The sequence below is a fragment of the Phalacrocorax carbo genome, chromosome 5 (assembly GCF_963921805.1).
Source record: "Phalacrocorax carbo chromosome 5, bPhaCar2.1, whole genome shotgun sequence".
Classification (NCBI taxonomy): domain Eukaryota; kingdom Metazoa; phylum Chordata; class Aves; order Suliformes; family Phalacrocoracidae; genus Phalacrocorax; species Phalacrocorax carbo.
Window position 1 is genome coordinate 12900020 of NC_087517.1, and position 25795 is coordinate 12925814.

Consider the following 25795-nt stretch of genomic DNA (forward strand, 5'->3'; position numbering starts at 1 on the left):
GGAAATGGGGAATAAAAGGCAGAAGGCTAAAAGGTAACATCCCGAAACAGAACTTCCTCAGTCCTTCGATAAAGAGCCTATCAACATATTAAAGAACCCACAATAAATGTTAAGTAAGCTCAATGTCTGCAAAGGAAACCAGTTTCCATCATCTAGTTCTCTGCTAGCTTTGATGTAGCAAGTAACACATACATACATACATTCCCTCATAAAAGGTTGCATTCTTTTCCACACCTCTCTCCCCACCATCTCTCAGTATAGTCTTGTATCTTATACATACATACATGTATGCATGTTGTGTGTCTTCCACGATGCACTGTGAAAGAAGGGGTCTATGCATTTTCTAGCGTCTGAAAAGTGATTTCCTAGCAAAATCTGACAATCTGCAAATGAGACAAGTTCTTACCCCCAGCAATAGCTTGGCCCATACATGGAATACAAGAACAGATCACTATGAAAAACCTCAGATGTGATTAAATCTCTAGAAGCTCAAATAGCGGACTCTGAGGTAAGCAAACCTCAAACAGCATTATTTATACCATGTGGAAGTCAGTCAAACTTTTGGCCATCCCTTCCTGAAAGTGACTGTAAACAGTGACACTTTATTCAAAGAAAAATATGGTGGGGGGGGTGTTGGATGGACTCATTCCAACCTTAAAGAGGGCTTACTTTATAAATACAGCACGAAGTAGGCTCTGCTTCTACTAAATCCCACAGAAAAATCAAGCGACTACAAATGGCCTTGTGCAATTCCAACTAAAGCACACTGCTCAAGAGAGTAGTCATCTTTCATAAGTTCATCTTCCTAAGTCTAACTCCTCAAATATCTGGTAAAATCAGCCAGGAAGCACCCACTATTTCTCTGAATGCGGAGTTTGTATAAGCAATTGGGAAATCTTAGGAACTTGCAGTAAATTTTCACCTCCCACTTGGCCTGGTGTGTCTTGTCTCTCATCTCTGCACAAAATTTCAGCAAGTTCTAATATTGTAGTCAAACTACAGTAATACATTCAAAAGCCATGTTTTTAGCACCTAGTAATATCAGGTAATGAAGAACAGTCATGCTCATTACCTTTTCATTGTGAAATGGGATTTTTATCAGTGCCTTAAAAACAAGCAAACAAAACCCCAACTGTCTTCCATTACACTGACAGTTACATTTGTTCATTGTACCTGCCAGTCAGCAATTAGTTTAATGCCAGCGTAACTGGAATGGAATAATGGCTCCAGATGCTATGACAAAGGAAGTTTTCATTCCTTAAAAATGCATCTTTAGGAATAGGAGGAAGGGAAGGGGTGTCAGTGAAAACAAGATTTTCTGCCAACATATTAACTGAAGAAATGATGCAACAGAAAACTCTTCATGTGCACAACAGCCCGAGTTAAAAAATAAGCAGTACTTCAGACATTCACAATAGCTTCCGTGCCTATAAATGGAGGTGAATGAAAAGATAGTACAGTGAAAGTATAGTAAAGTACAGTAAATTGAAAAGAAGGTATAAAGACTCTTCTAGACTTTATAAGCAAGATAAAACCTGGCTTTACACTTAAAACATGAATAGCTGTATTTTGCAGTCACTGACTTTAAATGAAGGACTGCTTTTCACCTTTTCTGGTGTCCAGAGTTCAGAAAGGTGCACTGAAGGCTAATAACAAGCAAACTTCTCAGTGCTAAACAAAGGCTGTTTTCTGTTCTTCTGGATTTTTAAAGTATTTGTGGTTTAAGTATTTCCTAAAACTCTTGCATGCTTCAGTCCGGTCCTCCTCTTTATCTTTTCCCCATCTTCTGGAGTCCCAAAACAAAAGTAGACCATGTTCATGAACTCATCCTTCTTTGTCTCAAAGTGGGAGGGAAGAGAATGAACCGCAAAGCACGTTGCCTCCAACACCGATCTCTGAGGCTGCACTCCAAGGTATCTTCAAGGTATCTTGCTCTCAGACATTGGTCTGAGAAACACATTATGAAGAACGTAATACCTATTGCTCCTGTTTGCTTCAGATTACAATTTCATTCTCTAATTCTTCTTGGTTGTATTACTCCATTTTCTTGACTAATACCACCTATTTAAAAAGAAAGGAAAATATCTAGCACCTTTCTTCTTGGTCATAATATGACACTAAATACCCTACTGAAACACATAACATTTTTCCACGAAGTGCCCGAAGAAATTTGCCTGGAGCAACACTTCATAGCACAGCAAAGCTCTGCCAATCCCCAAAGCCAACAGCACAAGCAGCATGGCAGCTTCCCTGCCATTAAAGATTGCTTTTTCCTTTTTCCCCTCTCCCTCCGACATTTCACAGTGAATCCTTACATTATTCCAGGTCATATATAAAAATCTATTTGTACATTATGAAATGTCATAACTGCCATATAATTGTAAAAAAACCCAACTGACAGTGGTATTATATGGTTGCCGTTCCATTTTCTAAGTGTTTAGGGTTTGCTGGTTGATTCACCAACTTCAAGAGTATACAACGGTTCTCTCAGAGACAAAGGAGGTTCTATCCCAGCACAGAAACACCTGACCCATAAAGCCAGAAGAACAAATAAAATCCCTGGTCTTTTCTTGTTTAAGCTAATCAGGCTGATTTATTATTTTCCTGTCACCAGTTGTTTATCTCAGGTTTGAGCTAATTATTCATCAATTTCTAAATGTATATAAAAAGCAGAATAGTCCAACAGGTACAAGTCACTCCATTTACTCACCAATTAATTTCCTTTCAACCTTTCTAGAGTTCAAACACAGGAAGCGTGCAAAAATCCTGGGGTAAGTCGCAGAACTTTTTGAAGAATTACTAAAAAAATACCCTGTCCACATATATCACTTTCAAAGGATAATTAAAAGGAAATAATAAATGAAAACATGTTAAAGTATTGATAGCACTAGACAGAGGGCCACCGGTGCCATAAAGTTGAGCCCCAGAAACAGAGTTTCCAGGTTACATTTTAATTTAGAAAACATTCACGTATATCTGAATGTGAAACAACACAGTCCAAAATTTAGTATCTTACATATTCCAAATCTAGTTTGCTAATATGCAATAGCATTATTATTATTACTTATTCAGCCTATTCTCTACTGCCTCACAAAGGCAAAACCGATTTTGGAAGTGAAGAGCTTGCATGATATGCAGAACACACACCCTATACATTCCTTCCATTAACATACTTTTGAATGAAGCTTTATTATGCCACCAGCCAAATTCCCCCAACCTGGTGTCCCATTTAACCATCAAGTGAAGAATGTCCACAGGCATATTACATTGCTTTATTTAACAAAAAAAAAAAAAGTCCATCCAGACTGCTTCTTCTTTTGGGGAACAGCTTTACATTCCTGAGAGTGAATAACTGTTGGAACAAGACTGCCTCTAAACGTTCCAGGCCTTGTCAGACATTGTAATCAGGGGACTTTCCCTGTGGTTGTCGTAGTCGAATTTGTAAGGTAGAAAATGCTCCCACAGTCACATGAAAGAAGAGCTGCCACAAGTTGCGCAGTTCATACAGATACATGTTACACAGGCAAATTAACCCAAAAGTCAGGAAGGATTTGGCATTCCTCCAGCCTGTGTAGTATACAAACAGGTAACACTGTCAGGAGATAAAAGAGAAATCAGATTACTGCATGGAAAATAACTTCCACTGAAGAAACACTACCTGGCTGTTGAGAAATTAGAAACCCAAAACAAGTAGAAGTCTAAATCAAACGTGTAAGAGCAGTATCAATTTAGTAGTCACAGAAGGATGAAAAGTACCTGACATCAATACAAGGTTACATTTTAGTTCCATTAAACCCTCTTTCAGAACAATTCTCTCACAATAATTGATTACAACCTGCAATAATGAGTTGCTCATGACAGAGGGAAGTGGATGTTCCTGGCAATCTCTGGTCAAAATACACTCTGTTTCACTTGAGCAATGGAGATGGAGAAAGAACGAGTGTTAAGCCTTCTTCAGGTGGAGCAATAGGAAGGACAGAAGATACCAGGGCCCTGCAGCCGGGAATACTCAGCACAAGGCAACCCCCCAGACACCAACCCAGTGTCCTCCTAGGGTTAATGCAGAGGAATAACTGCCAGACGCAGAGAGGTCCACAAATACTCACTGCCCTTCTTCACGTTTTACGGGGCAGTTTCTGCACGCTGTTGTGCGCAGTTCCTGCATAGGATGTCAGGACTGCCCGCAGTTCCCTACTCTGCCTTCTTCCTACTGCAGCTGGGAATCTTTTCAGGTGTCTCACCTCAGTTTTCAAGTCTAAAAGGACATAGCTTTTACATAGACATTATTTTTACTTCTACTATTGCTCAAACAACTTCCTTCTACAAAAACATTGTTTGCCCCCCTCTGGATTCTAGCCATCCCCTGTCTGCAGAAGAAAGTTTTGCTGTGCTTCAAGGTAGACAACAACATCACTTGGGCTTACTTGTATTCTAAATCTGTTCCTGGTGGATATATAACCATGCTCACACAAGTTTTTTAACAGTATCCATTATCAGCTTATCTAAGTGTCGTTTCTGTTCTTCTTGGACATTTGCCGCATTTTCTCAGTCAGAGAAACTCTACTTAATTTTTTTTCCATTTTTCAGGTTTCTCAAAAAAGGGCCAAAGCTTTGTACATTTGCAACCGAACAATGCAGTTTATTGAGGTTACTTCATATTCAATTTGAAACTCAACCACTTTCTTATAAAGCAAGCATTTCCACTGTAAGAGTGGCTGAGATTAACAAAACTACCTGCAATTTCTGGATATCTAAATATCTGCAGAGATGCGAGTACTGACAGTATCACTAAGATTTGTATGTCCTTCCTCCAGAGCAAAGTAAAACTAGAGATAAGTAATCCACGTGTTTCAGAATCTAGATGGAATTCCTCTGAACCTGCTTGGCCATTCTGAGCAGAGCAAATGCAACCTACTTGTGCTGACAGTTTTACAAATCATATCTAAAAGAACAATTAGTTGGTACTAGTATTCAGCAATAAGAATTCAGATAATTACAGATTACAGGAATGACACCAGAGCCTCAACAGATATATTTTGAATATTCAAGAAAAAGCCTACATCCCAAGCTGCATGGATCCTTTCTTTAAAACAGCTCTATTCAAGTCAGACAGTGGGGAAAAGGCATACATCCTTATGTCTCCATGCACAGACATGCATACTTTACAAAGAATAAGGTTTCTAATTTGGGAGAGGAAGGAAGAATGTGTATGTGTCACACAAAAAAAGAAAGGAGGAGCTCCACCTTATCTGATATGGAACAGATTGTTGGCATGGAAAAATAACACCAACCTGAAGAATTATTTAAGGCAGAAGCTGATTAAAAGACAACAAGTGGTAAAGAACAGAAGTTGTACTGTGACATTTTGCTAGAGGTAAGTTATGGAGAATGGAGATCACAGGTAAGGTAACCTGGACAAAAGGCTGACTGATAGAAAGGCTGATATGAAAGGAAAATCCTGAGTCATTATTTTATTTTATGGTCTGACACAATACTAAACATTGGCACATGGAAACAAGTAGAAACTGCATACTCCACAAGTGCAAGAGATTAAAAGCCAGAAGAATTATAACAGCAGCAATTGAGCATGACAGATGTTTTAGGCATAGCTAAACGTAACAGCAGTGTCCCTGAATGATAAATGCCAATGGGCACCAGAATACCTTGCTACAAATTATATTGGAGTCAAATTCAGATGCAGAAATGGAAGACCTACAGACATGAAATGCAATGTGAAATATCAGACAGGAAAAGAAAAACATAGTGGGAAGTGGCTGAAAGCTTTGAAAAGGAAGGAGATGCACAATAACGTACAAAGTGAGGAAAATTCTGGGGTGTCGTGCCTAGGTATTACTGTATTTACTTCAAATCCTCCCAAAGGAAAGAAGCAGCAGGGCATTTGTTCCAATGGTTAAGTTTACTTGAGCTATGAAACTACTACTTTAAGGAAATGATATAAACTCCACTGCTTGTGACTTTAGAGATAAATTGTAAGCTCCAGACAGAAAAGTACACCAAATCTCAATCAACTAACTGGAGAAAAATGCCAGCAAACAGAAGCTCTTTGTACCAGTCAATTGTATGACAGTTTTTGATTAATGAAATAAAACAGAGCAGAAATTATTTTTATAATCACCAATTTAAGTATTTGACATTTAAGGAAACATGATGACATTTATGCATGACTGGGTAATGTTTCTAAACTCTAGTGAATTATGCAAGCCGAAGAACACACCTGGTACAAACATGCTGCTGTTCCAAGAAAAAATGCAATAACGTAGCTGAAATCTTCGCCTTCATTCTGTGAAAATAAAATAAAAAGCCATGCTTTACAATGTTTCCGTGAAATACCAGATATTTACAGTATGAAAGTTACTAATTATTGTATGTTAAAATAGTCTCACATAGAGATTTATAATAATTCCAATGCCACGATAAGCCAAAAAAGTTAGCACTAATCATTGCTTATTTTACATGTCTGGAAAAAAACCCTCTGTGATCTGGAACCTGACCAAAACGTTTATTCACAACAGGCACCTAATGCTGACATTTTCCAAAGCCTTAAAGGAAGTCCAGCTCTAACACTGGACACTTTCCTTCCCCAGGTGCCTTTGAAAATTCAAGTATAAACGCTGGTAACTACCTTTAATATCAACTTTGTAGAATTGTGCCTTCCTCCAGCTTCACAAAATGGAAACAAGATAAAAGAAAAAGACAGAGTGGCCACTAGGGTGTGGTAAAAGTCTACGCAGAGAACAACGCAGGCAGCTCTGCATTGATGGCTGTGAGAACAAACAAAAGCACCTGAACTTGAGAGATTATTGGAAAATTAAGTTTTCTTGAAGGAAAAGAGGGAGACATTTACTTGAAGTGACAGATCTTTCCATTATTTGTTTTTTTAAAAAAAATCCAAAATAAAAAACCACAACCAATAAACCCCAAAAACCCAAACCCCCAAAATATTCCTTCCAACTTATTCAGACGGGTTGCTATTGTTTCTATGGAGCTAAGCAGAATAAATTTACATGCTCAGTGATTATTCTAACTGCATTTTCAGCAAACATCTGTGACAATCAAAAACTTTCCCAGGAAAACAATGGGTACTTATGCAAATGTTCTTCCTCGAATGCAAATTTCATTTTGAGAAGGTGGTGGTCCATTCGGAACTACAATTTGTTTCTGCTCAGAGTATGTTCAGTGTGAAGCATTCACATCTACAGTGTTGACTAGGGAGAAGTTTGTATGTGTGCACATAAAATATACCTACACAATGCAGTACACTACCAAACCATATGCAAATCTTTGCCTCAGTGCCACTGCATATTTGCTGGAGCACAGCTACAGATTATAATCAGTGTTTTTATTTGGGTGTTAGCAAACCTCTGTTACAAAGGAAACACTAATTCAGGGAGAAGCTTTTGAATGACTTCTCAGAAATTCTATTAATCACGTTTTGGATTATTTCTCCCTAAACTTTGTAGATTTTTCCATAACAAAGTAAATTAAGAGAAATTTCAATAGATTTTATGTGTGCCTCATTTGTCAGAAATGAAAAAATACCTTCCATCTGTACTGCCATCTACTACCCCCACATGCAATGACATACAGAATAAAATGAATTGGCTGCGCTATCATCAGTTAATTTAACACCAGCATTTCTTTTTGAAAAAAATCAGCTGTGGAAAGGTAACAAAAGAAGTTCTAGAAACGTTACACAAAGTGATGGAATTCTGTTCAGTATTATTCGTACTACAGTGTACTTCAAATTCATTCCTATTTATAAACCGGAGAAGTGTGCATAACAGAAAAATCTAATTAGGGATAGATTACTAGGGATAAAGTAGAGAAGTATGTTCACTATTTCATTCTTGTTTTTTCTTTAAAAAACAAAAACATCTCAAAAGAAGGACCTAGCATGGAACACTTTTGTTAACTCTGTTCATCTATTCATTAGTCTTCAGGAAGTGCTGAAACCTCAAACATCACTGCTTTATTAAAGCTTTACATATATCAGATATACGTTTGAATAAAAAGATTATCTATTAGCCAAGCAGGAGGATTCTCATTTTCTTTCAGAAAACTTCCATGTGAGTTTTAGTTTCTACCTCCATCACACAACAGTAGAGCCATTTAATGTTAAGTGGGGTTTTTTTGTAGTAACACACATGAACTTTCTATAAGCACATTGATTTGAATTGTTTGAAATAATTAAGCACTATTATTTTCATGTAGTGATGAGAATACAACTAGCACAAGAAATGGAATAGAAAGAAACAGGGCGGTCAGAGCAGAGCAAACGTTTGTTGAGAGGTTGTTTGGTGAGGGAGGTGGTGGTGTTTTTGGGGAGGCCTTTAAAAGAAATCACTTGTCAGTCTCCCTTACATTGACCCTTTCAGCACACAAAGAGAAATAAGCATTCTACTTAAGAAGGTTTATTAAAAAACAAACAAAAACTGAACAAGGTTTCTGAAAAACAATTTTTACAAAACCTGTTTAAAAGATCCCTGCTCTGAGGACCTTTCAAAAAAAATTGGCCAGATTTTCAAAGCTGTTCATCATTTCTCTCAAGCGTTTTTAAATAGCATCTATCAAAATTACACGTCTCATATCCTGGCATAAATTTAGAAAACAGAACATTATGTTCACATACTCACTGCTACCAAGGCACCTAGGGAAAGAGTCAGCCACCCACCCTCTATTGCTTTTGAAACTCACAGCCTCAATGAATGATGCATCACACTCAAGAAGGATGCACAGATCACAAACAATAACAGGTTTCATAAACAGAGGTCTGACCTCACAAACAGTATTTCTGAAAATAAAACTGGCAAGACTTAGTTCATACAATAAGTGTCTTCTAAGGTCATAATACGATTGCTGTGATGCACAACTCTTAAATTCATAAACATGTACAATACCTGGAGAAGACTTTCTATTGCATGAAAGCCACGAATTAAATTCAAAGCCCCACATAACAAACTAAGCACAAATGAGACAATCCCTGGCAGAGTCACAGGTTCCAGACGCTGATGAGGAGCTGTAAAGCAGAAGATCAAAAGAAGATATCAGAGGTCAGAGCAATGTCTTCAGAAATTTAGTAAAATAGTAATCTCATTTTTCAGGGGCTTCTAGCTGGAGAAGAGATCACTGAAGCAAACCACAAAAGGTCAATCTTTTTTCTAAAGTGAAGAAGAAATATTTTAAATATTTCAACACAAGTTTTGACAGAAAGTATACTTTCCTTCAATTCATGTATGTAATTGTCTTATTATATTTAGTCTTTAACTTAACACATTCAGTTTATTCAGTATGGTACTGAAAGCTGCTCAAATATGCCAGAAAAATCAACGGCAAATGATGCAGTTGCTAGTGAAATTTGTCCACAATTAGTAGCCAGCTAGTAAGTCACATACTTAAGAGCTCCTCTCACAATCTTTTTTTTTTTTTTTTTTTTTTAAAACACTAATGCATTAGCAGAGCTATTGAGACTGATTTAGCTTGTTTGCTGAATGGAACACTAGGAGGCAAAGCTATTACCTTAAAATACAGCCAGTAACCTCTACCTTAAAAAATACAGCCAGTGAGTGCTACCAAAGACACAGATGAAAAGACAGGTCTGAAACTAAGCTAGTATCTATATTACAACCTTATACAGACCTTCCACATAGTGCTTAGAAGTCTCTTACAAAACACATTCAAATTCAAACACACTTTCTTTCCACGCACACCCACTTTTTCAGGCTTAGCTAGGGTCACAAGTACATTACTGTTGTGTATGTTCCTCATTATCATCTCTTTCCATAATTAATAGCAGAAAGCAAATATGAAAAAACAATGCAAAACTCTTAACAGTCTAGGCAACACTGGGAAAACAATAGAACTACTGAGCCATACTTAAATCATTCTGTTCAAATCAACGAAGTGTAAAGATGGGAACAATGAGGTTAACGAACTGTAACATTAATAGAGAGAGGGGTGTCAATCCTGGTTGCCTGCATTGCACAAATCCAGGAAAAAGCCTTTCCAAACAGTTTATGAAGTTACACAACCTAAAGAAAAAATGACAAAAGCTATTTCACATTGATAAGCAGACAGGGCTTTCTATTATGAATAAAGAATAAAACACAAAATTAGTTCGATTAACTCATTTGTGCTGACTTTAACAGTGTAATCAGTATTTTTATTCTTTAAACAAAAGCATGACCCATGTTTAACTTCCAGAGCTTATTGCTTCTCTAACCATAGTGCATATTAAAGGAACACCTCCAGCAATCACTCAGTTAAGGATAGATATGGTATTTGATTACCAAACCATTGTTTTTCAGTGACTTATAACTGGTTGATTTGGTTGTTTTTTTTTAAACCTTCTCATCTAGAGAGTGTCAAAAAGCTGACAGTGTATGTGACTGGTTTTAGCCAAAGATCATTGCATTTCATTAACTGGTGGATGAAATTAGTTCACTGCTCTTCATGCACAGCTCTCCAGACAACCTCATTTTCCCCACGTATAACACCTCTTTGAGAATCACGAGGGGAAAAATGAGTCTTGTCAGCTAAATCAAGACAGCCTATGAAGGACCATAAAACAGTAACTTCTCTTATTAAAATATGAAAACAAACCCAAAAACTTCAAAGGACATTGCATACTGCTACTGATGTCATTAAGTTCTCCAGGGCTTAATAAATTTTAGTGTTACAATCAAAGCAACAAGAGTCATTTAAATTTAAAAAAAAAAAAAAAAGGGCAAAACCACAAGGATGAAGGAGTGTCAGAGAAGGCAAGGTAAAGGACAGCTGACCTTGAATCAGTACATCCATAACTCTTAAGAGATTATAATTGCCATATCAAAAACTCTCTACACAAGCCAAGGGTCAAATAAAGCACAAATTCTGAATTAAAATGTTGAAATTTAAATAAAAAATTTGGAAGTTTGCACAATGTGAGAAACTGCACATTAAATGCTTATTTAAAAGTTAAAAAAAAAACCACCACAAAAACCAACAAAAAAATCAAATACACCATCAGCCAAAAGGTAACTCAGAAAATGGTATCTTTATCCTAACCATATAAATACCTAAAACATCACACATCAGCATGCTGTCATCCTATTTCTAATGCCTGCCAACACCTACATTTGCCTTTGAAGCAAAATTCTATCCATAATCTGCACACTTTCTGCTTCACACATTAATAATTACCCCTTTTCCTCACTACACAGCACAACTTTCACTAACGGAAACGGGCTGCTATTTTCAGTTACTTTAACAACATAAGAGGCCTAGACACTAGACCTTGGATACATACCCAATTACAAGTATAAGCAAGTAACAGATAACACTTCATCAGCATAGCCAAAACTAACACATCGAATCCTGCTATTCTGTGTAACAAAACTAGATTTGCATCCACCTGACTTCCTACCTCTGCATGCTAACCTGATTTAACAGACCTAATTCACTTATAGCAAGTCATGTTTTTTAACAGGACAGCACATTCAGGAAATTACACTAGGCAACCACATCTTTTTGTGAGAATTTGTCCTTAGAGCGAAGGAGAAACTTTGAAGTCTGGCCAACTGAGTGGGTAGCAAACATCCAGAGAAGGTTCTTGTCAAGGGTGGAGAGAAGTGATGAATGCAAAGAATTACAAAACTATTAGCAGACTTGCTAAAAAGGACACTGTTATTCAATAGCATCTAAAATTTGAAGAGCTGAAGAAGGACCAAAGTGCAAACCTCTCATAATGTACAGCCCTTTGATGGTGAGTTTCTACAGCAATTCAAGGAAGGAAGCAGATAACTGAACAAAGAGATCTATGGATTTCAGAGGAAGAAGAAAGTTGTAAGTAACTGGAAGAGGGAGAAAAAAAAAAAAAGAAGAAAGTCGACATGGAAAGAAAAGAGAACAAAAGAACTGCTTCTGTAAGACAAGTCATGGAGAGGTAGGTGAAAAAAAATTGGAATATCATCTGCCAATTATTGTTCAATTTTGCTGTATAGTAAAAAGGGAAATGGTCCTTACACGCTTTAATTTAGGGCCACACAATCTTCCAACACTTCTACTCAGAAAAGTGATGAAAACCTCATCTCCCACTACACGGACAACTTTAAAAACACAGGCAATTTTGACACAGGCCAAATTCTCTCATGCTTATTGTCCTTTCTTTTTCCAAATGCAGGAAGTTTGGATCTAGACAATTTTCAGAGTTAGCCAGTTGCCACTTCTGCCACTATAACCTTTTCCACAAGCCAGGATTACACCAGAATATTAAGAGGTAACAATGATGTAAACATCGCAGTGGCAAACGAACGGTATCACAGCATTACATACTTTTAAAAGCAGCAAATGATTAAAGGTATGTACAGTGCTGCTTAAAAGATTCCACTTTCCTAAACAGTTTAAACACCTTCACACTTTTCCTTTATTAATTTTCCAGAATCTCTAATACTATTAAATCGCAAATACCAATTTTGTAAGCTATTTCTACATTATCTCATAGCACCTAGAATTCACGCAGGATCAGGCCCCAGCAGTACAAATAAGGGTACCCCAGCAATTTTGTTTGTTTTTCATCTTCAGTAGACAGTCATTTCAATCTCCTAGAGGAATCTTTACAAGCCAAGTAATTAGGATAATACACTGGCAAAGAAATCCTATTTATTTATATAGATATATATAAAACTGCACAAATTAAGGTGATCTCATATGAGAAATCTGTAGGAAGTGTTTAGATTTACGATAGCAATTTTCACCCTGACAAAGAATGGCATGTGTATGTCTGCCCAGGATAACTAGCCTTATAGAGAGCGGTACTTTTGGAAAAAAGAGAAAGATATTAACTTCCTTTTATTCTGTTCATGTTTTTGCTTCCCTAGACTTGGAAGATGAACATCAGATTATGTCAGTTTCGCATGTGAACTCCACATATTAGTGCAAGGACTCGGAGAGTTTTAAGCTTTCTGTCCTGGTGGGAAACACCTAAATGTGGGCCTCAAACTGATTCAGAGCATTCATTTAATAGCACAAACAACACAGTTCAACCACACAGTTCCATATTTGCCTCCTACATTAAATAAATATAATTTTTTTAAAATTAATGGCTATTTAAATGAATGTGGCCAGTATATACAAAATTGCTATTATTAACAGCGTACACAAGGCACTTATTTTAGAGACCCCATCTTTTAGCCAGCACAGCTCTTTGGGTTTTCACCGTCACAGATACTTCCTATAGTGACGCTTCTCCCTCCAGCTGCTCTAACTCCTGACACTATGCTCTTAGCTTATATCATCATTGGGTCTTACTGAGCAGAAATAAAAATTTTCATAACTCTTAAAAGGTCATGCAGATTTTTTTTTCCCTTCAATAAAGCAGTCCACTGAATAGACCCCATTTCTTTCTCTGAGTGCCTTGGGAAGATACGCACTTTGAGCAGAGGACACAACAGACATTTAAGCTAAAATACACGTAAGGTCATGGCAGCTTTATGTTTTAATAACATTATGGTGAAAAAGCTTTTTTTAAAGAAAAAAAAAAATCAGAGATTAATTCTACCACCCTATATCTGTCTTGTTTAAGGATACAAAAAAAAGTCTGAAACTTACCTGCAGATATCTTACCGGTGCCCTTATATTCTGCCACAGATGAATGTGCGAACCCATTAGCTGAACCAAGTTCTGACACGGAAATTTGATAAGGTGGTCTCAGTTTGATTTCTGTCTGCATGTCAGCAAGATTCATCTTTGTTGACAAAGAACGTGTGTTGTTATATCTCTGTTTGGTCCTCTGAATGAAATTATCTGTGTAAAATTTAAAATAAAAAGGTATACCCTTATGGACTTTCATCAGTTTTTGTTAATCCAAGACTATGCAGCTTTATGTACTTCACAAACTGAAATATAGTTTGAAATGCTTGTATTTATCTTGGATTTTTAAATACTATTTCTGTTTTGTGACTAACATATCATGGGCTATTTCTGCAGTAAAAAAAATTTAAGGTCTAGAAATCTAATTACTTAACTGTGAATAAACTAATGACTTTTCACTGCATGAGACTAGAATACATTGCTAATATAATGGATTTACTGCAGTTGTTCTAGCTTTTCTGTTAGTTTAGTAAATATTCTTACAAAAAATTAACTCCTGCATTCAAGTATAGGCTTCCTTGAGTACAAAATGTGCTTGCAAAATATTCAGGCAGAGAAAATTAATACCATACTATACAAAAATAACGACTGTAATAGAACTACATTTTAACAACTAGTAGGACAAAGACAGCATTGGGGGGAAAAAAAAAGCATTCATGGAAATCTTTGTAAGGAAGACAACAATGTTATACAGAAATTGTTAAAAATTGCCTGACTGAATTACAGACAGGCATTAACCGCCCAGAATACCTTCCCTCATATTTCTAAAACTGCAGTTCTTTTTGTTCTAATGTGTTTTATAAGAATATTTAAAATAACTGCCTAACATACAGTATTAAAGCAATAGATACTAATGGAATCCAGAAGAGCTGTCTTCTGGTATGTATGAGATTTGTTGTATTTGGAGCTTGCATGACAGCAGACTAAATGCTTCACTATATCACAAGAAAAATAAAAATCTATCCCTTACATGTACTGAACAAAAATTACCACACAGCTAAGAGCAAATATGACATGGCAATCTTTGACTTGAGAAATTTATGAAGCTCAATGCCTTTACAGGTTAAGTATTCCAACAGGTATGAAGTCAAACAACTCCTAGTATTATTAACTAGGATAAGATGAACTTCAGATTTGGTCACACAAGGCTTAAACCAAAACCTACTGGAATGAGCAGAAAGATTATAAACAAGTTTGAATAAAACTAGTAGCTAATTTAATGCCCACAGAAGTATTTCTTTATCTACCTGAAATACAGCTATAAACTGCCTTGGACATTTTTGTTTTGTGTGCATTAAGTTGCACATCTATTTAAATACTAATTTCTCTTAGTGTGAGAATGAAGGGGAAAAAAAGCCCAATCCTTACCAAACTCTATAAAACAGTACGGTCTGACAGCAGTATTTGTCTTCATCATATTGTAGGTAGTGATAAACTCTTTCTGAAGCTCATCCAGGAAGCAGAAAGCCAGGACACTTGGATAATTTTCAGTGCACAACATCATATAGCTCACTCCCAGAGAACTTATAAAGCTATAATTGAGACAACAAATTCAAAATTTCAAATTTAACTCCAGGTAATTAGCCGTTTTGCTAGTGTGATCTCATATTCTGTAATCAGAAAAGCAGAAACTGCTCTGGGGTAGCAAAGGAATTAGTGTTTACTGAAAAGTCTAACACTGTGCTAGAAGAAAAACAATTTACTTTTAGGCAATGTTTAATGTTAACACCACACTGCACGACCATATGAGAAACTGTTTTATACATATGTATGTGTGTGTATATATGTGTATGTGTGTACATATGTACATACTCTCACATACATGGAACAGAAAATAACATAAAGTTTTCAGGATATAGAAATACAGAAGGTTTGTCTCATAATAGCTTTTCATGCATCTCAAATGCAGAATGTGTGACCTGGTGCATCCCAAAAGTGCAAAACCTTATCTTCAGATTGGGGTGGGGGGGTGGAGGGCAGGGGGTGGGGGTGGGTCAGTTGTCTTCTAAAATACATGAGGAAAGAAAACTGTTCCAGAGAATATAGGATTTGTCATTCTCCAAAGATAGTTGCAAGGATTATCAGAGGGCGCAAATATGAAATTAGAAAGGGATAGTTTTCAATATACATATCCCTATTGCATTTAGGCAGTTCATTAAATAGAGTTCACATTTTCATGACACATTCAAATGTCTTCAAAATCTTGATGGATACCTTACCAAACACAAAAGTAACAAAAAACGTCCTTATGCTTCCTTCTTAAAAGTTTCTTTTAAGCTGAGCAGTTTGCAAGCCAACTCAGCTGAGGTTTTAAAAAACACATGAACTAGAAAAAGTTTAGACCATGCTGGGCCTAATCCTGAGAAATGCTGGAAACTCACGTATACCAATGAGAGACAGAGAAGGGCGAGCACCTTCTAGGATCATTCAGGTGGTATACTTTCCACACTGTAACTTCTACATGTTTGCTAGGGGTTAGGATGAAATTACTCCTTCCTTTAAAACAGCATATCTAAATTGGAATCAGAATTTAACTCAGCTAAAGTGCAGCTGAATTACCAACTACACACAGGTGCACCTAGTTACCAATACTATGGAGAAAGGTCACATGTAAAGCAAAATTCTGAGTAAACAGTAGATTCAAATAATTATTTCACAACAATCCAAATTTCACGCTGCATGCTGAAAAAAGAGGACCTTCTGAATTATTACTTAATCATTTTTGTCATGAGGGTACACTATCAAATTGACTAGGTCAAAAAAATTTAGGAGTAGTTATGGAGTAGTAGCATACGTAGGCTCCATTCAACCATTCAAGACTTGACTACACACTGCCTTCACACTAGAAAAATCATTCCCACCCTTCCTACTCCCTCACTCCCTGTGTGCCATGTGAAATAATTACTGAGTTATGCTTGGGCTTTAGGGCATGTTTTCTCTGAAGTCAACAGAAATCCTGAAAGTACAATAAAAGGGCCTAATTCCATAACATCCTAACCACAAGATTTCAGAAATACTGGGACATTAAAGTATTTGGATACTTAAAGTTTACGTAGACTAAGAAGAGAAAACAAATGAATACCAGTTGAACTAGAATGACTAAGAACAAGTCTGGTAATTTTCATGTAAGAAACAACCTTGAAATTTAAAGAAGTATTTCTAGTAGGTCAAGGACTTTAACCTTTAGAAAGCTACTGTCTATTTCAAACTAGAATTTCCACCAAAGATTGAGTAGGTTCCAAATCTTCCTACAGTTTCTCAATTTTAAATTTATGATACATAAATACTTGCAAGAATTAATCTGAGTTTGTTTAATGATTTCTAACGTGAACTGTTAACTTTTTAACTTACAGACAGACACAACCCAGGATGTCACAAATATGTAAAAGAGAAGTCTTACTTTATATTATACTGCCCAGTTTTCAGCGTACATCTATCAGGAAGCTGAGAAAGTTTCTTTGAGAGCATTTTAAAATATCTTCTACATTCTTGCATTCCTGTGCTCTGGTCATAATCAGTAGACGCAGACAGTGGGAGTCCATCCCTCACACGGACCACAGAGGCAGATAAAATCATAGACATTGCCAACAGAGTTAACGACAACCTACAATGAAACACAAATCAGGAGGAATCAGAATTAAGGTAAAAGCAAAAGCAACAGAGTCAACTGTGATTAATCAAACTTCCCAAGCTGTATCCTGTGAGCAGGCTTAAAATGAGGCACAGGGAAGATTTTCAACTATAGCTCAAATTAAGAGTCCTAACTGAACAGGACCTATTAGTCTAAGCGAACCACAGAGCAGCAACACGTCTGACATCAATGTCACATTTTCAAATATTTTTACCTGGACTGCCATAAATCCTCACCTAGAGATACCTGTGGACATTTAAACACTACTACCTAGCCTTAGTACTACCGTAGCACTTGCACCCTTCAAGCTGTGAGTGTTCTTGCTTAGTGAGACAACAACTATATTCTAGAACAAAGAAGAACAATAGCTGGAGAGGAAAAACATGTACTGTGAAGATATGCCAGATGGAAAAGTGATCCAGGTCGTGATCAGGCAATAATATTAATGTGCTTTCATGAAACTGTGTTACTGAGTGCATGCTTAAGTACCGAAACAGAGACTTACACAACTTACGCACTATCAAATAGGAAATCAAGGATCAGGACAGCAAGGAATGAAATCCAGCTCTCCCAACTCACAGCCGAATTTCTTAAAAATGAAATGTCTTTTTTCTTCCCTAGATCTCCATTTTCTTTAAATCTGCAAAATGTGTCTATCAGTACTATATAAATACTGAGCAGGTTGAAATACTGCTTGCAAAGCCTACAGATTTTACAGCATTTAATTTTCAAAGCATAATAATTAAAGCTTTGTTGAATATAGTCACTTAAAAGATAAAAAGAGTTGTGTATTTAAACATTTCTCGATCAGAAGGAGAAAATTTTCAACAGGCATTTAACAGTATAAATGCAAGGCCTGCAAATAGTCTTTTAAGACTGAAGACAATTTTAAAACCCTTCAACTTCAAACCTTACGTGAAATCAAAACATCCAAAAATTTAGCAAGACAAGCATTAAAAGAAAGATTACTTTTCTGCTAAGTATCAGTACACAAATCTGTCCTCTTACAAGTGGGCGAACTGCTAGAATTGACATGAAGCCAAAACCAAACAATTCCTCAATTCTCAACACTGCTCTCTGCCAGACTCCTACCATACACTACACCTATCACTTAAGAGGTTATGAAAAAAATAGATTTTTGCCTCCCTCAGATGATGCTACTGAAGTTCCATACAGTCACAAACTGCAAAAGAAAACAGATTTATGAATACAGCTGAAATATGCTTTTATGTGCAATACTGACATGTTTACAGCACCTTTCAAACTATGACATTAATGGTGCTTTACAAGCCTTAGCAACTGAAGGAGTGTATTATGAAAAGTTAGGAATCAAAATTTTCTCAAAATAGCACTGCTTCTTCCCAGAAGACAGGAAATAGTTATTTTTTCCCTGAACTCTCACCTCCTCTCTTTCCCACCACCCAAAGGTTATATATACACACAAGGATACTTACTGAATAATAATCAATATTCAGGTTTTTCAAGGTTATTTACTCCTATGCTGGTTTTGGCTGGGATAATTTTCTTCCTAGTAGCTGGTATACTGCTGTGGTTTGGATTTCAGATGAGAATAATGTTGGTAACACACTGATGTTTTAATTGTTGCTGAGCAGTGCTCACACTAAGTCAAGGACTTTTCAGCTTCTCATACTGCCCCGCTAGCAAGGAGGCTGGAGGTGCACAAGCAACTGGGAGGGGACACAGCCAGGACAGCTGACACCAAGTGACCCAAGGGATGTTCCATACCATACAATGTCATGCTCAGCATATAAAGCTGGGGGAAGAAGGAGGAAGGGGGAGGTGTTCAGAGTGATGGCATTTGTCTTCCCAAGTAACCGTTATGCATAATGGAGCCCTGCTTTCCTGGAGATGGCTGAGCACCTGCCTGCTGGTGGAAGGGAGTGAATTAATTCCTTGTTTTGTTTTACTTGTGTGTGTGGCTTTTGCTTTACTTATTAAACTGTCTTTACCTCATCCCACCAGTTTCTCACTTTTACCCTTCTAATTCTCTCCCCCAACCCAGCATGGGAGGGAGTGAGCAAGCAGCTGTGTGGGATTTAGTTGCCAGCTGTGGTTAAACCACAACTACTCTTCAGAAAGAGGCATGTAATAATGAAAACACTGAAAGTGTGTTGCAACTTTCAGTTTAAGAAATTCAGCTTCGTCAGCAGTCAAACTTCAACCTGCTTCGAGACGCATCAAAGCAAAAAACAAAGCTAAACAAATTCCAAATTAATACCCTCATATTTGACTTGTACAGCATATCAGACTTTCACCAACAGCGGAAGCCACTGTTGCCTGTAGTCTGCTGAATACCTCTGGGCTTTTATCAGGTACGCTTGTTATTTCAGCACTTCACTACAGAATTCCCTATTGTACGAAGTGCTTTGATCAGCTGGACACAAAACAACTTTAGGACTTGCTCTATATTAGCTTGCTGGAGTGAAACATTCTAGAAATTAAACCCACAGTTCTAGAAACTTTTCCCTATCTCTATCTGAGTTCATGCACGTGCTCCCAGCAGGACAATTCACATGGAATGCACAGGGCACCCATTTTCTTAACTACGCTGCTAACCATATTACCATGGCAGCAGCTCAAGAGCATGACAAAATTGCAGAGGAGCTTTAAATTGTAATGGTTCTCCAACAATAACCACCTCTACCACTTGCAACTCAATCCTGAAAGGGACTTCCAGGAGCTATATCAATAGAAACGTAAGAGCAATGATGTGATAGCAAAGTTTAATGTTCCCCTCATTAACTTACTTGCACAAAATGTAATTTCATGGATCTGCATTTCCTCTGATGAAGCAAATAACTTCATTAGCACCTAACGTGAAGAAAGGAATATAGCTCCATGTCCTGTTTTAGGAAAAGGTAGTGAAGCACTGAAGGAGAAACTCAGAATCCTGTAGCCAGCTCTCAGAAGGAAAAATATTGTTCTGTTCACTTTATAAATGATCTTGATGGTTAAAGTTCATGTTGAGCTACCTGATGAGATAAGAACAAACACAAAAAGTTAACAAATATATTTACTGGCTAACAATACTCTTCAGCTCTTTTTGTGAGGGCACGCTTATTGGAAAGGCCTGAACAGCCCCCAGTCCAGGGGTACTCAAGTGAAAAAGAAAACTAGAATAACAGAAATATTAAAATGTTTTTATGTTCTTCAAGTGAAGTTGAGGAAGTCCCATCACTTCAGGCATTTAAAATGGGAAAACATGTTACCTGTCTGCACAGTACCTGAGTAACTCAGCATAACGCAACCTTTGACTCTGAATTCCACCATTCACCTCATACACTAAGTTTAATTAAGCTATAATCTCCTCTGATCAGAAACCTGAGCACTTCAGGAACCTAATACAACACAACCACAGCTGTATTTCCAAAGCATTAAGATTTTCAACAGTCCATCTAACAATAGTTGCTTTACCCCTACAACTGAAGACGAAGAATATAAATATCACTAACAACAACACGTATGCACAGACAACAGAGAAAGCAAAGGATAAAGACCCCTTTACAGGTATTCTTTCAATTTTTATGTCTATTCTATATGTAAATAAATATTTGCATAAATCTAGAACAAAACCATTTACTTTCTTCAAGACTCCTTACATTTAGAGAAATTAGGCTCCTTAACAGAAGACAAGCCTCCATTAAAACCTGCCATTTCTCTTAACGTACTATGAAGTCACACAAAGTAAAAATTGCATTTGGATGAACAGTCTTAAGATTTCCAGACAGCCAGGTTTTGCTACAATCATCTTAAAAACCCACCCAGGGAAAATACACTTTTTCCTCAGCTTCCGAAGAGTGGAATCAGAAAGCTATCTAAAAACAAAGCTAATAAAAGAAAATCACACATATGTAAAAAGTAATACACACACTGTAACAGGAAGTTCAGCCTTACTTGAAAATGTATTAATATAGAAAAAATGTTTACTAAATCTTCAAAATGAAGATTAGCTACTTTACTCAGATCTCAAAACAATAAGCCTCTACAGAAGGAGCCAAGTGGTAAATTTGATAGACTTGTAAAGGCAGAGATTGAAGAAAGAACATTAAAGTGTTTTTAGAACTACCTTTAAATGTCTTTTTTTAAAACATCTATTCAAAACTGCACAAAGCGATTCACCATACCATTACAAATCTCATAGGTTTTCCTCCAAAAACTCTATATCCATCAAACACCCAAAGATGACAAAAGACTACACTTCCATTACAATCGGTCTATAAATCCATTACAGGCGCAAAGAAATGAACAGGGTTGGGTTCGCTATCTCATTCTATGACAGAACTGAGGCAAATCAAATCCAACCAGCAGGCATTAGGTTCATGGGTACCACAGATGTTTCTTTAAAAAAACATGCAGGTAGCCAGCGGAACTCCTTGTCACAGGATGTTGTCAATGCTAAAACATTAAGTGAATTCAAGATGCAACTGGAAAAGTTCACAGGAAAACTACAAGGGTTATTAAACTAAAACACTCCCCTGGGCTCAGAGAGATTCTAACCCCCAATCAACAACCCACAGGGAGAGTACACCACAGAAGCATCACCCCATGCCTGCGCCATTCTCATGTTTCCCTGTGTGCATGTACTTTGGGCCCATCTTTATTGATTTCCCCTTACGCCAACACTACAGAGCACTCCCTGCGAGTGATGGCTGGGAGAACTCATGGAAAAGAAGAACATAAGGAAAGCTGGCCATAGACAAGAGTCAACTGAAACGGTCATTCCTCTGTTATTCTACCCTCCCTGAAGCTGTCCAATTTACCATACACATGTTAACTTCCACTACTTTCACAAATAGGAATTATCACATGTGGCTTCAGTTTCAGCCCCTCCCATGAGCAGGAAATCTCAGATGATGGAAACCAGAGCCAAGTTTACTCTACTTTTTTTTCTTTAAGACAGATTTAATTATCATCTTGTTAATTTTTGTTACAATATTACTTGATCCTGAGGCAGCATCTAGAAGAGTCCTAGAAAATGGTATACGTTCCAGTCTTTTGTAACGAATTGGTCTTGCAACTTGTGCTCTGACAGTAATTGTTTTATACCTACCTGACATCTTCTCACAACTTTTTTTACAAGTGTTTGAAAGCAACCTGTGAATATGGTTTGCTCAGGATACTTCAATTCCTTAAAAACAGTCAAGCTTCACAAAACTTGAAAGATTCTAAGTAGACCTAGCGTAATGGCAAGGCTGCCCTCCAACGCCTGTGAGCCTTCAGCACCAACTTAATCAAGGCATTTCTTGCCAGGATGTCCGCCTCTCGTGATAACCTTCCACAAAATATAAAATCAGCAAATGGGGTGCATGCTACACACCCACTTGATGCAGAATGAAAACACACCTTCTGTGCTTATTTCAAGTGCACATAATAAGTGTTGGACAACTTATTGTCCCCACTTCTAAGGGTTGTGACAGGTGCATTATGCAGGCAGGAGACTTAATTTTTCCACCCTACAGCATGCTTCAGAAATCTGTGTTACAAACTAAAGCACTACCGAAGGACACAGCATATAAAGCCACTTTGACATCACCCGGTATGGTCAGACAAGGAAATAATCCTAAACCACTAGCACATATAATCCTTCCCATAACGGAGAGGAACAAGAGACCTTGGAAACAGAATCGAGAATCTGAAACACTAAGGGAACTGCACACGCTGCATCCCAAGGTTCGGGAACTTGACCCTTTCACCTACCACCTACTCACATGGCGGCTTCGGCACGATCATTTGCGCTGTTTGCAAGGGCAGCCAGAGCAGGAAGAGGTAACGCGGGCCCGGACTTAGAGGAGGTCGCACTGCTGTAGGCTGCAAAACTATAGGAAAGCGCTGACGCCGGCAGGGCAGCCAGGAGGGTGACCGTCCCTGCTACAGCAGGCTCCTGCCAGGAAGCGCCACGGGGGAGAGGCCCGAGCTGCCGCCGGCGGCCCCCGCTCCCTGATGCCCGCGGCACCCCGCGCCTGTGGCCCGGAGCGAACCTCCGGGGACAGCCGGTGGCGGCCGGTGCCGGGGCAGGGCCGCCACCCCTCCTTCCACCCCCCCCTCCAGCCGAAGAGCCAACGCGGGCGGCCCTGCGGCTCCAGCCGCCGCGCCGCCACCCCCGCCCGCGGCGGCCCCGGCCACGGCGGCGGCCCGGATCGCGGAGAAACCGGTGACAAGTCGTTTCGCTTCACGGGACCAAAACCGCGCCCACACCAGTGCCCCGGCAGCCCCCGCCCCCGCCGCCGCCCCGGGCCCGGCGCCGAAAGGGGAAGGCAGGCGGCAACCGAGACGGGCCCTGCGGCAGCGCCTTCCCGGCACCGGCCCGCTCCTAGCCCTCCCTCCCCCCGGCAAGGCCCGGCGGCGGGCAGCGGCACGGCGCGGAAGGGCTGGAGCTTACCTGCCTCACAGGAGCGGAGCGGAGGCCCCGGCGGCCACCTCCCGCCGGGCATTGTGGGTAGCGGCCACGTCTGCCCCGCGCCGGCGGCGGGACCGCCTCGCGGCGTGACGTGGTGGCACCATTGCCCCGCCCTGAGATGGCGGCCGGGCGCGGGACCGGCGCCCCCGCGGGTCTGGGCGTGGTCCGGCGGCGTGCCCGGGCAGCCAAGAGGGCCGGCCGTGCGCTGGGGTGCCTGTAGCGGTGCGTTGTAGCCGGGCGAGGGAAGGGATTGGCCCGCTCTGCTCTGCGCTGGTGCCGCCTCACCTCGAGTGCTGGGTGTTGGGCACCACAGGACATTAAGGGTATAAAGCTACTGGAGAGTGTCCAGAGGAGGGCCGCGGAGTTGGTGAAGGGTTTAGAGGGGAAACCATACGAGGAGCAGTTGAAGTCCCTTGCTTTGTTCAGCCTGGAGAAAGAGGAGGCTGAGGGCAGCCCTCATCGGGATCTGCCACCTCCTCACAAGGGGAGGAGGAGGAGCAGGTACTGATCTCTTCTCTCTGGTGATCAATGACAGGACCCGAGGAAATGGCAGGAAGACGTGCCAGGGGAGGTGTAGGTTGGATATTAGGAAACGGTTCTTCCCGCAGAGGGTGGTGGAGCACTGGAACAGGCTCCCCAGGGAGGCAGTCACGGCACCAAGCCTGATGATGCTCGAGAAACATTTGGACTCACCCTCAGACACATGGTGTGAATTTTGAGTTGTCCTGTGCTGGGACAGCAGTTGGACTCTGTGATCCTTGCAGGTCCCTTCCGACTCGGGACATTCAATGATTCTATGGTCCCTGAACCTCCACTGCCTCTTCCAATTTTGTCCCCACAGCGGCTGGGGTGCTGGGCTGCTGGGGTGGCAGGGTTGGGTTTGTGGTCCTCAGTCAGACGGGCACCTCTTGCAGAAAGCCCCAGCATGTCGGGGCGGGCAGGCAGCCTCACTATTGCTAGCTCTCCACTTCATGCGTGTTTGGCTAATTCTTAATTAGCCTCATTTTCAAAAGAACGGAGGTTTAGCAATTGTGCTCTTTGGGTTCTCCTGTGTACCAGTTTTTAACTGTAGTTGGCCAATTTCCACCAGCTTTAATTGATGCATGTAGAACTTCGCATATCCTTGTTGCTGTATAAATAACAAGATACACGTTAGGTGTTTTCTGATGGGGCAGCAGACGTGACTGCCGACGGGGAGGAGGTACGATGGTGATGTAGTTGTCACCAGAAAAAGCGCACTGAGATGACACCAGCCGCTAGACTAATTTCACTCATTTCCAGACACATCAACTGGGCATGTTTCGACAATAAATGACAATACAAAAAGGAAAGTTTGCAAATCTCATTACTAATCCGAAAGTGAGGTTCCTATTTTAAAACTCCTTACCAATACAAGAATAATTTTCTCCCTGTATTGCTTTTCAACTTTACTGTTTTCCTATGGTATCATACAGTTTTAGTCTGTTGGCTCAAATCTCAAATGCAAGCAGCTTATTTCCTCGCTAACGCCTTTTAATTTTTCCTTCCATCTGTTCCTCTTCAATATCGAAGTGCTTGTAGCATTGCAAAGAGTGTTGGGGGTAGAGGTAATATACCTCACACTCTGGACTTTTGGGCTCTACTGAACTTCACTCAGGAGCAAGCTAACCAGGGGGACGGCGCTGAAGCACATTAATACTCTCCAACCTCAAGTCTGTCTTCTCTAAGCAGGAAAAACTACTTTAAGTGGACACCTACGGTGACCCCAGAACTGGTGGGGTATCACCTCACTCCCTACCCTGAGACAGTGTCTGTGAATGCCAGTGATCCAGGTGTGGTAAAATGAGCTCCCAGATCTCCCAACTAGGTCTAAGTTGCTATTGCTGGAGATTAATTTTGCCCTTCCAGCCTCCAGGCTTTCTCTTCTGTGCTTCAAGCAAAGCTCAGCCAAGCTGAGGAATCGAGCTCTGTGTTAAACGAGGCTGCAGCAAGGGGTATGAGGTTAACTGTGGCCATGGAGTTAAGTAACAGAGGTGGAGGGAAGACTGACAAAAAGAGAAGAATTGTTTTCAGAGGTGACATGAAATGAGACAGAGAAGTGGTGATGTGGATGGCAAGTG

At 39.5% G+C, this 25795-nt stretch overlaps 1 protein-coding gene across 2 annotated transcripts; it reads right to left on the minus strand.

Annotated features, from left to right (window-relative positions):
* Positions 1-3252: 3252 nt before the first annotated feature.
* Positions 3253-23793, minus strand: SEC22A (SEC22 homolog A, vesicle trafficking protein). 2 transcript variants are annotated; one of them, XM_064451211.1, is made up of 8 exons: positions 23679-23793; positions 20047-20271; positions 17048-17251; positions 15016-15179; positions 13606-13800; positions 8919-9037; positions 6236-6301; positions 3253-3592 (listed from the first exon to the last, which is right to left on the minus strand). In XM_064451211.1, the coding sequence occupies exons 3-8, from the start codon at positions 17227-17229 to the stop codon at positions 3392-3394; spliced, it is 927 nt and encodes a 308-aa protein (XP_064307281.1). In that variant the 5' UTR covers positions 17230-17251; positions 20047-20271; positions 23679-23793; the 3' UTR covers positions 3253-3391. The 2 variants fall into 2 exon arrangements, with proteins under 2 accessions (XP_064307281.1, XP_064307282.1); XM_064451212.1 differs by lacking the exon at positions 23679-23793 and adding an exon at positions 23008-23432.
* Between the last annotated feature and the right edge of the window lie 2002 nt (positions 23794-25795).